Raw genomic sequence first — 11,754 nt, 5'->3', positions numbered from 1 at the left:
CCATGGCAGGGTCAGCAGGGAGCCAGTGGCCTGGTATTGATGGCTTTGTCATTAACCCTGGAGGATGGGGGCGGCTGTTGATTTAACTCCAGGCACTGCCTCTACAATCTTCTTTCAAATTAGGCCATTTTGGTCATCTTATTTGGACGCCATCACACAGTAAAAGCCTGGTGTCTCCCAAAGTGGTCAGCATTTTTTTATGAGGGACAGATTTTTATTTTCAGCCCTGCAGCTTCTGAGTTCAGCATTAGAGACGCTACTTGGTTTATTTCGTTCTTTAAAAGAAAAAAAGCCCCCAACACCTTCGATATCCAGTCTGGTGGCTTCCCTACTGAGTTACAAGACGACCTTGTTGGCAGAGCACAGTAATGCTCAGGCAGACAGAGAGTGCTCACCGGGGAAGGCCACAAGTGCTACGGTGGCCAGGAACGCGGCCGTTTCATTAAGCAGCGCTTAGCAGTTAGGGTCTAGCGGTGCCCACGTTAGGCCCCAAGTCTATTTGACAGATGTTTCCATTTTCTCCAGGCAATGTAAATACTGCCCCGTGATTTATGGGCAAGAGGGAGGGCAAGTAATTATTTGCTGCTTGCCTCCAGGACACACACCTACTATTCAGTGTTATTAGCCGCAATTGCTTCCAGTCGGCTGCAGATTTTATTCAGTTTAATGTGACCGGGACTTTTTTATAACTCTACCTAGTGGGTTTTAGGGTTGGGGTTTGACAGCACAGACTTGGTGAAAACACCAGAGACTAAACATTATGGAAAGATAAGGTGACCCGAATCTCGCTAACACCATTGGCTACTTCTCAAACCTGGGTCTTTAATAAGCATTCTGATTTCAAGTTGATTTCTGCCCTGCTACCGGGCATTGTATATTTTTTTCATTGTATATTTGTAAGTGGGCTTTAATATATAATACCTTTTTCCCTTTCCTCCTATTTTTCCCTTTTTAAGGAACATTTTGGAGCTGATTGAGTTCTTTGAAGATGACGCAAGGTTTTACTTGGTCTTTGAGAAATTACAAGGAGGTACTTACTGCTGAGTATGTGTTTGGATTTCTGATTAACACCCAGAGTGGTGATCATCCATCATGAATCCTAGAGACTTCTAAAACGAGTCAAGCTAATAAAAAGGATGAAGGACTTAAAACTGCCCTTGATTTGGGAGAAGGGAGGCCGGAGGGAAGGATGATAATTAGCATTTTGCAGAGCTTAGAATGTCACCTGTATGGGCATTCTATAAAAGCCTTCTCATTATAATAGGACTCATATATAGATATATGTAGTCGTCAATTTATCAATCCATTGTTTTGACACATTCACTATTTAACTAAATTAATTGTGGAGCGGAAGTTCTTGCATACATTGTGAAGTCCAGAAAAGCTCATGGAGGAGAGGAGGGTCCCATTGTTTAGGACACAGACCCAGGACAGACAGGAAACCTGAGAGTGTACCATCCTTCCGATGGAAAGATGCCATTCTTGACCATCACCCGCACACATAGTCACCAAGGTGTATATTGAGGTTGCTTTTCTGACAAAGAGAAGGGAATAGAGAAGGCTTTCTCCTCTCCGTCACTCATCCAAACCTAGGACACGTTTGCAGTGAAAGGGAAGATGTCTGAAGCTAAGTGGAGGGGCTTTGGTGGTTAAGAGAGCGTGCTTTGAAAACCAACAAAGCTAAGTTTAACTCTAGCTCTATCACTTACTAGTCATGTGACTTTGGGCAAATCACTTAACATTTCCAGACAGTATTCTCTCATCTGTAAAATAGGGATAATGACAGCACCTACCTCCTTAGGATCCTGTGAAAGTTAAATGAGATAATTCGTATGAAGTGCTTATTAGCACAGTGCCCAATAGGCACTAAGGATTCAATAAATGTCAGCTGTTAGTATTATTAAAACAATTGGGTATGCTGGGGGCTATCTTAGAAGTATGTAGAATGTTACTTTCCACCTTCCCTTTTAAAAAATTTGAAAATAAGGGCTCACTACAGTAGAGCAAGCCTGAGATCTAGCCAGGAGCCAATTTTCTGGGAATGATCGCTACTGTGTTTAGATCCCTTGACTGTTTAATCTGGCAAGTGAAAGATCTTTCAGCCCCTCTCCCTGCCAAAAGCCAGAGATAATAATTAAACAGGTGCCATTTTTACGACACAGGGATGACACCTTCAGTCCAGAAATACTGGCTTCCAGTAGTGAGCATAGACCACATGAAGCCAAGCCATGTGTTCATGCCGTGCCAACAACATTAGGGCTGTGAATTACATGTTTGAAATGCTAGGTGCAGCTGGGGTCACCTGTAACCATATCGCTCAGAGTGGGCCAGACTCAGGGTAAAGAGAGTGTGATTGGCTCAGGGCAAACCCTTCACCACAGTGTTCGGGCCACAAGTCCTGCCGAGGGGATATCTGCACAGGTTCTGAGGCCAGACTTATTTGGCTTACGTCCTGATGCCACCACTTACTGGTGTGTGACCTTGAGCAAGGTGCTTAACCATTTTTGGCTTCAGGTTTCCCTTCTATAAAATGGGGATAACTATTTTGTGGTGAGTCTAAGGTAATCTATGTAAAGAGTTATTACACAGTAATACTTGGCACATAGTAACTACTCAGTAAATGTTAGCCAACAAAATTTACTTGGTCTTTGAGAAATTCCAAGGAGGTACTCACTGATGAGTATGTGTTTGGACTTCTGATTAAAGCCCAGGTGATGATCATCCATCATTAATCCTGGAGACTTCTAAAACGAGTTGCCAACAAAATAATAAAGAAAATTCAGAGAGGAAAACAGACAGTTTTTTTTCTCTTTTTCTAGACCCTTATATATCCAGTGAGGGTGTGGTATTTCTGTTTGAAAGTTTGTGCTCTTGTTTAGATCTGAGATCAGATGCAGAGGAGGAAAAGTTCCTATAGAGAGGCCCGCAACCCTATGTTGATTCACTTTTAGTTCTTTTTGATTTCAGAAGCCAAATCTGCCCTAATGGCATTCATATTTTTTGGTTATTTAAATAGTTGTCCTCACTCTCCTCTGTACTCATCATAAACAAGTATAAAAGATAGCAGTTCAGTTCTTTTCATTCCAGTTTTGTGCCGGTACCTCCTGCATACCAGGAGCCACGCTTAGCGCTGGACATTTAGTGATGAATAAGCCTATGTCCCCACCCCCAAACCTGTAGAAACTTGAGGCCTCTGAGAAGTTATACTTCGTAGAGCCTGAAAAGGCATTCCTCTGTGTCCCCTCTTCTCCCTAGGTTCTATCCTGACCCACATCCAGAAGCAGAAGCACTTCAATGAGCGAGAAGCCAGCCGAGTGGTACGGGATGTTGCTTTTGCCCTTGACTTCCTGCACACCAAAGGTGAGCCAAGCCTTTGCCTTGGTGAGTGGGCTGGGCTGGCCAGCCCCTGGGGACTAAGGGAGAGGGGCAGACCAGGCAGAGGGCTGGGCCAGGAGCTGGTGCAGCTGGCAGGCCCACCCATGAGGGTGTGAGGTCAAGCTGAAGTGGCTCCGAGGCTTCTGAAGTGGATAATGGTTGGATGTGGAGCTATTAAGAAGAATGAGGATACAAAAGAAAGAGCAGGGAGGAAAAACAATAAATTTCATATTGAACAACGTATATGTGTAGGTGTGTGGATATGGATGATTTTCTTTTCCTATCCTAATGAATGCAAAACATGCATAATACAACCATTCTAGTATAAATATTTGGGCGTTATTCCTTCTAGTCTTTTAAAATACATCACCTATATCTCTCTTTTCAAGATTGGCATAATAGCATATATATAGTTTGATATCTTCTTCACAAGAAGTGAAAAATGCATCTTTCTGTTAACATAGGAAGTTCAGGGTATCCACTGAACATCACAATGGTAAATGGCAGGTTGCTATTGAATTACACTTTGGTTTACAGTCCTTATCTAGGACTGATTATTTAAGAACTTTTGTGGTAAATTAAATCTTGCAAATTAGGTAGTTTTGCATTTCCATAAATATGTTTAACTATTACATACATTTTTTTTAAATTTGCCAAACAGCAGGGCCATGGCAAAAATAAATTCTGGCTTTAACATTCTGCCAGCTATGTGCTCCTGCTCAGTAATAATGCCTACCCCACAGACTTATGGTGAGAACTGAAAGAGAACTATATTATCAACAGTAGTTAATTCTTATATAACTTATGATGTGCTAGGCACTGTCCTAAGCCTTTCGTTTGTACTAACTAGCTTACGTAATTCTGCATGTCCTGTGTGTGTATGGTATACTTATAAGAGAGTTGAGGCATAGTGCCTGGCACATAGTACATAGTTCTTCAATATTGTTATTTCCTCTGCCCTTATCCTCTACCAGGCAGTAAGCATCTTTATTCCTAATATTAATTCCCTTAAAGTAAAGCATTCTGCCTGGTAGGGGAGTGAGGGTGGAGTGAATAATTTGCGACTTAGCTCTGCTTCATTCACTTTTGTGGATAGTGGCCAGCCACCTTGGTTGTGAATGCTCGGGACCACTTGTAGGCACGCCGTTCACACCCCCTACCGTGTGCCAGCAGTGTAATGCAGACTGGTGTGGCCTATGTGTGGGAGGTTCATGTTCACTGATTCCACTTCGTTTCCTCCAGTGGCTGGAGAGAGATCTGCAAACTGCCAGTGCCCATGTTGGGGGCTTGACTTGCACATGGGATGAAAATTCCTAGAAGGGGGTGTCTATACTTTCCACAGCATGATGAATAGCAGGAGTTCCGTTTCTGAAAGCTAGGATGCATGTAGGTAACACCTGCCTGACAAAGATTTACAACTGCTGCCCAAGCTGCCTCTGTAGATTGCAAAACTGGGTCATGCTTTTTACAAGATCCATACCTTAGAGGGGGGTAAAGGCAGTTTTGTTTTTTATTTATTTATTTATTTTTTTACGAGAGTGCACTAAAGGGAACAGTGGCTGGTGGTGTCTTAGGAGTTCTAAAGAGCTTGTTAACATCTAGCTGGCCAGCTGCCCATGTGCCTAGAAGTTGGAGGAGATGAAAAACGATTTCCAGCTGAACTTGGCTGTTTTCTAAATAACTTCATACTGAGAAGATGAATTGGGCAAGAATGGGTCAGCCCGGAAACAAGTTCCGTACCTTTAAATACTGGACACACTGCAGCTTAACCTCTGGGAAATGAACCAGAGCAGCTCGATGGCTGGTGTGCTCATGGAGGCAGGCCCATTATTACACATGGCTCTCAGCTCTCAGGCTGGGGGACAACTGGGCTATCGGCACCTATTTGGAGAGCAAGGCTCCATGTGTGGCTCGTGATCCTTCTGTGGGAGCACTTGCTGTAATGGAAAATATCTTTCACTTTTAGTGCGGCAAGCTGTAGCCCGACTCAATTTGTGCAGCCTGGACTGAGTTGCTCTGGGTTCTCTCATTCAATTAGGTGAATGATGAAGTCACTGAGCCTGCTGGAGCTCAGGTTTTTCCTTTCTACTGAAGGGCCTTGGTGGCCTGAGCCTCCGCCTCCTACTTGGAGGGCTACCTGAGAAAAGTTGATCATTGGGGAGTTTTAGTGAAGCAGATTCTGCTTTTCCCCGTTGCCTCAGGAATCCTCTGCTGCTTTCCAGTACTTCCGAGCAGTAGCGGTCTGGGTTTTGCTCGGCCTTGCAGCCCTTCTCTCTCCGCACCGTACATTCTGCAGGAGGAAAGAGGAATGGGATGTTACTGTGTCCGCCACTAGAACTCCATGACCCTATGAGTTGGTTCTTTATCTCTGTCTTCAGTTAGAAGGTGGTTTTTCCTCAGGTGCCTTCTTGGCCCCGTCAGCAGCTTTTAACCCCTCACGAAATGAGCTACTATCTGCAGTTTCCTTTGGGAGGGCTGCCCAAAATGCAGGGGAGCTTCTCTTAACAGCACCCTCAGACCAAAGCAGTCTTTGCTGTGCTTCTGGCTGGACTGTCTTGGACATGCAGAGCAGGAGAGAAGGGAATCAGACAGGCTTGGGAGATTTGTTCACTAACACTTGATCCTCTGAACATTCAGGGAGTCCCACTGAAGGAATCATTTTTTTTAAATCGGCCACAGAAGAAGAAATGAGGTAGAGCAGTCTCAGCCCCCTGAGATGCTCTTAAACAAGACACTCATTATTTCTGCATTGCTGTTCCAAGCATGGCCATTGCAGAGCTCTTTGCTCTCTGCTTCACATTAGGCTTCTTATTCTTAGTGTCCCTGCGGTGCTGAGAGGTAGGCTGGCTGGGATTCATTTAGCCCTTCTTATCCCTGCCCGATTCTAAAGCTTCTGCTTCAAAAGAACTTGCAGAATCAACTGCGCTCTTGGTTTGTGTCTCTGGTTACTTCTGCCTCCTGCAGCTCGTTGACTTTTTAATGTACCATAATTGAGAATTAATCTGCGAACAACAGCATTTGGAAAAAGTTAATTGTGTGTGGAATGTTTGATAATTATGTTCATATGTTAACCATTTCTTTGCTCTTTGTCGTTTCAGGCATTGCTCACCGCGATCTGAAGCCAGAAAATATATTGTGTGAATCTCCAGAAAAGGTACTTAGAGCCCCACTTAAGATGTTACAGTTTTTACAATGATGCAGGAAAGCCACCCTTGCTTTCAATTACAGATTGTTAGCTGTCCTCTCAGCCTCAGGTACCAACTTGAACTGGTTATTATGGACATGTGAGAATGTTATACTTAATATGTGGTGTTTCTACATTCCAAGTAGGGTTAATCCTTGTCCCTTCTTTGCTGTTCTCAGCAGTGTAATTGGTTTAAGCCTGAGAGTTTGTAAAATATATATGAGACCCGCACAAAATGTATGTTTTCTAGTCCAGTGCACCTACCTTTAGAGCAGTGGATGGGAGTCATAAACAACAATTCAATCTTATATGAAGCAAATCTCTGCCTATAAATGTTTATGTCATGGTATATAGGCCAGCTGGTGTCTACCACTAGATATGTAATTAGGAAGCAAGTTCTTGAAAAGGGTTTTTATTTCCATTTTTATTGCCCATTAAAAAGAAATACTTGATATCGAACAAATGCCGCCTATTGTAAACTTTCTTTTAACTCAATCTACTAGTAAATGTTAGTGTTTGTATTTCCATAGGCATGTATGAATTTGACAAATTCTGTGTTTATTAGGAGGGATTTAGGTCCTGGTGATTTCGATGGCCCACATTCATAGTTCTGTGTGTGTATACGTGTGCATATGCATGAACACATGTGCCTTGGTCTGAATTAAGGGATAGCCCATAAATAAAGAATGACTATGAGTGAATATGTGAGTCAGCCTACTACTTACAACACTTGTGGGGAATAGTAACATATTAGCTCAAATAAGATCTTATGACTTCCTGCCAGTAGCTCTGGCCATAAACTTTATAATTTGTCATTATTATCATTATGGTTATTAATAATAATTATAGTTGACATTTCTTGAGTGCTTACATTGTGCCAGCACTAATACTTATTTAGTATTTATAAAATCTAATGAGGTAGATACTATTATTAACTTCATTTTATTAATGAGGAAACTGAAGCTTAGACAGATTAAGAAACTTGCCCAAAGTCACTCTGCTGATAAGTAGTATAGGTTAAAACTAAGGTAGTCTGACCCCAGAACTCCCCGGGTTCTCTGAGCTACTCTGTTACATTGCCTCTGGTTTATAGTGTACTTTCATGTTTTTGGTTTCATTTGATCTTCAGGGCTCAGATCTGTTGCCCCTTTTTTATGGTTGAAAAACTAAAATTAAGAGAGATTGAGTATCAGAAGACATTATCAAGAAAATAAAAAAGACAACTCACAGAATGGGAGAAAAAAATTTGCAAGTCATATATCTGATAAGAGTTTAATATCTAAAATATATAAAGAACTTCTAAAACTCAACATCAAAAAGACAATCCAATTTAAAAATGGGCAAAGGACTTGAACAGACATTTCTCCAAAGAAGATATGCAAATGGCCAATAAGCACATGAAAAGATGCTCAACATCTTTAGTCATTAGGGAAATCAAAATCAAAATCACAATGAGCTACAACCTCACACCTACTAGGATGGTTATAATAAAAAAATAATAATAATAAGGAAAATAACAAATGTTGATGAGGATGTGGAGAAATTTGGAACCCTTGTATATTGCTGGTGGGAATGTAAAATGGTGCAGCCTCTGTGGAAAACAGTTTGGTAGTTCCTCAAAAAGCTAAGCAGAATTATGATACCACTCAGCAATTCCACACCTATGTATATACCCAAAAGAATTGAAAACAGAGACTTGAACACAGTGTTCATTTGAGCATTTTCACAATAGCCAAAAGCTAGAAACAAGCCAAGTGTCCAAAAGATGAATGGATCAACAAAATATGGGTATATACATATAATGGAATATTGCTCAGCTGCAAAACAGAATGATTTTCTGATATATGCTACAATGTGGATGAACCTTGAAAACTTTATAAATGAAGTAAGCCAGACATAAAAGGACAAATATTGTGTGATTCCACTTATATGAAATATCTGGAATAGGCAAATTCACAGAGATGGAAAGTAAATTAGATGCTACTGGGGCCGGGAAGAGGCAGGAATGGGGAGTTATTGCTTAACGGGTACAACATTTCTGTTTGAGATGATGGAAAAGGTTTTGGAAACATATATCGGTAATGGTGTACAACAGTGTGAGTGTGATTAAGGCCACTAAAATGTACACTTAAAAATAGTTAAAATGACAGATTTCATGTTATATATATTTTACCACAATAAAAAAAAAAAAAGAGGCTAAGTAAAAAAGAAAGGAGAATGCAAGAGAAAGAAAAAGGAGGTAAGGATAGAGGGAGGGAGGAAGGTAAGAAGGAAGGAAAGAGAAGGTGAGAAACTTGTCCAGGCTTACCCGACCGGTAAATGTCTGAGCTGGAACTCACAGACCCAGCATTTTTGACTCACTGTGCTCCTTCTGCCACACAGGCTGTTCTCACCTGTATACACAAACTGCCCTCCTGGTTGGCTCCGGAGATGACTCATGCTATCAGTGAGCTCAGGTGTAGCATTCAGTTCTGGTGGGCTTGGCTGCTATGTCACTTCCTGCAGTGACCAGCCATCCCAGTTTGCTTGGGCCTGAGGGGTTTCCTCAGGAACGCAGGACTTTCCATGCTTAAACCAACAAAGTCCCAAGCAAGCAAAGACAAGCTGGTTACTCAGCCACCTGAGATAGTCAAGGGTTTTACTCAAAATTCCTTTGTCCTCCATGAATGGGCTGCAAAGAGTTTTCCAGGAATACATACAAACTTCTCTAGGTTCTGTGTTGCACCTTCATTTGTCGACAAGAGTTCCATAGATTTGCTACTTGTTTTATACTAAGTTCACAACAGTCTGACACCATGTAGTGCACACATTTTCTCTTAGTCGAGAAATAAGGGAAGAGAACATCTTAGGATAAATCCTCAGGTGATTCCTAACTAACCTGAAGAGAGTAAACATGACCTGACAGGTACAGTTGGGCTTCAGTGTGGCAGCCACACAACTATGTACCCACATAGTCCCATCGGTCTCCTCATGCATGCCCTCTGGTTTCTTTTATTTGTAACCGTTGCTTTCTGCTTTCCTTTTCAGGTGTCCCCAGTGAAAATCTGTGACTTTGACTTGGGAAGTGGAGTGAAATTGAATAACTCCTGCACCCCCATAACCACACCAGAGCTGACCACTCCAGTATGTGCCACCTCCTTCTGGGCTTCTATACATTGGAAGTGGCCCCTGACCCAAAGCTCTGGAGTCTGGAACAGAGGGCTAAGGAAGGAAAAGCGAGTGTATCTATACCTTCCTGCTGCCTGAGTTGTCATTTGGCTCACTGCTCTGTACTGATAACACCCTCCCTGCCCCAGTGCTTAGTTGCTAATGAAACTGACATTAGAGCTTTTAGCCTGGGGTGGGCCCTCTGCCAGTGACGAGACAAATTGTATCTACAAGAACAGGCTGAGCCCTGACTCCTAACCCAAGTGAAAACAGACCACTACTTCTGGGCCAGCCTTTGCTATATGAGCATGTGTTAGCTCTGAGAGACCCATTCCACTGCCAAAGATGTGGCACATCACCTTGTGATGGAGGATGGAGAGTGTGGTCCGTCTGTGGTGAGAGCTGAGAGGTCCCGGGCTCTCTGCACAAAGGCTCGCTTGGCCCAGTTGTCCTGTTGCTTCCCTCACTTAACACTCCATGCCCAGATGGTGCTGCTGGGAGCTACTTCTTCCTAAGACATCTCTGTACATACTCAGTATACTATAATTATTACGATTCTTTTGAGATTTACATGTTTTATAAGTGAATCTTCCTAATAACCTTTTTTTAAGACATGTATTGGAATATGCTCATGTCTTATTCTAAGTAACATTATTAGAAATGTTTGTGTATTAGCTTTTACGACACTGAGCTACCTTGTTCTCATGGTCATTAACTCTAATTGCCAATAACAGAGAAAATGTCCTTTCTCTACTTACGATCTTTCCATCAAATTAGTTGTGTGTGTTGGAGGTGGGGGGCATCTCTTGCTAAACCTGAAATGATGAAGAGGGGAGCAAAAAGAATTTGCTTTGTTTTGATCAGCAGTTTTCTATGCAAGGATGGGAGGAAGGAATCCTGGATCCCAGGTTTGCCACTGCTGTGCTTAAACAAATCCCTGTCCCATTCTAGTCCTTGTTTTTTCCCATCTATAAATGGGAGGAGCAGGGAGAGTGGATTTGTTCTAAGAGCTCTCCTAGCTTTGATGGTCTCTTAATTCTAAATCCTTATGCTTTTTTTGCTCTAAGCTAGCAGGGAAGCTTGGCAGGACTTCACTTTAAGAAATCCTTGCTTTATGGAATTGATCTCCACAGATCTCCCTCCCAGAGCCGTGCTTCTGACACATTAAATACCTGTACATTAAATGACTGTTTATAGAGCACTGAGGCGGGGAAAGATTCCTGGAACCTCTGGACCAAGGGTCTCTGCTTCCTGGAGAAGAACCTGAAAAGATAAGAAGGTGGTCACAAGGATCATGGGGAATGATAGGACTCAGTTACTAAATGCTCAGTTGGCCCAGCTTTTCTAAGCTCCTTGGTGGCATCAGGCGGGCTCTCTCGCTGGCCCTTCCTGACAGCGTCTTGCTCTGTAACTCTGTCCTCTTGCTTAAGTGCCATTTCATTCTTCTCTTTGCCATCCTCTCTCCTTATGACTAAGCCTCTCTCTTCTCTGCCACTTCTTCCCCCCAACCCTGGCCCCCACAGTGTGGCTCTGCAGAATACATGGCCCCCGAGGTGGTAGAGGTCTTCACAGAGGAGGCCACTTTTTATGACAAGCGCTGTGACCTGTGGAGCCTGGGCGTGGTCCTCTACATCATGCTGAGTGGCTACCCCCCCTTTGTCGGTCACTGCGGGGCAGACTGTGGCTGGGACCGGGGAGAGGTGTGCAGGGTGTGCCAGGTGAGTGCAGCCCCATGACCCAATGCAAAGAGCTGGCTGGGTGGCAGCATGGTTGTGAGATGCCAAGCAGGTCTGGGCTTTGGGATTGTTCCTGATCCGGAAGCGTGTAGATAAAGCCCCTTCCCTCTCTGTCTCAGGGCAGCCACAAGGTGAAATAGAGATAATAGGGTATTTTGCCCAGCCGGGAATTCAGAAAAGGTTGCTAGAGAAGGCCGTACCTGAGGTTGAGCCTGAAAGGATGAATCTTACCTCAGGGGAAGAGGGGCAAGATATACAAGTAGAAGGAAAGGTACAAGCAAAGACACAGAGGTTTGTGAGAGTTGCGTGTGT

The 11,754-nt window shown here is 43.0% G+C and overlaps 1 protein-coding gene across 1 annotated transcript in view; it reads left to right on the top strand.

Annotated features, from left to right (window-relative positions):
- MKNK1 (MAP kinase interacting serine/threonine kinase 1) overlaps positions 1-11,754 on the top strand; it is a 25,289-nt gene that overhangs the window by 9,046 nt on the left and 4,489 nt on the right. The window contains exons 5-9 of the mRNA XM_025051978.1: positions 957-1,030; positions 3,256-3,360; positions 6,474-6,529; positions 9,587-9,682; positions 11,230-11,439. Coding sequence (XP_024907746.1) covers positions 957-1,030; positions 3,256-3,360; positions 6,474-6,529; positions 9,587-9,682; positions 11,230-11,439 — 541 coding nt within the window. The remainder of the gene's footprint in view (positions 1-956; positions 1,031-3,255; positions 3,361-6,473; positions 6,530-9,586; positions 9,683-11,229; positions 11,440-11,754) is intronic.

This window comes from Pteropus alecto, unplaced genomic scaffold (genome assembly GCF_000325575.1).
Source record: "Pteropus alecto unplaced genomic scaffold, ASM32557v1 scaffold25, whole genome shotgun sequence".
Taxonomy (NCBI): Eukaryota; Metazoa; Chordata; class Mammalia; order Chiroptera; family Pteropodidae; genus Pteropus; species Pteropus alecto.
Note: the sequence above shows the minus strand (reverse complement) of the source record. Positions and strands in the feature narration are given on the sequence as shown.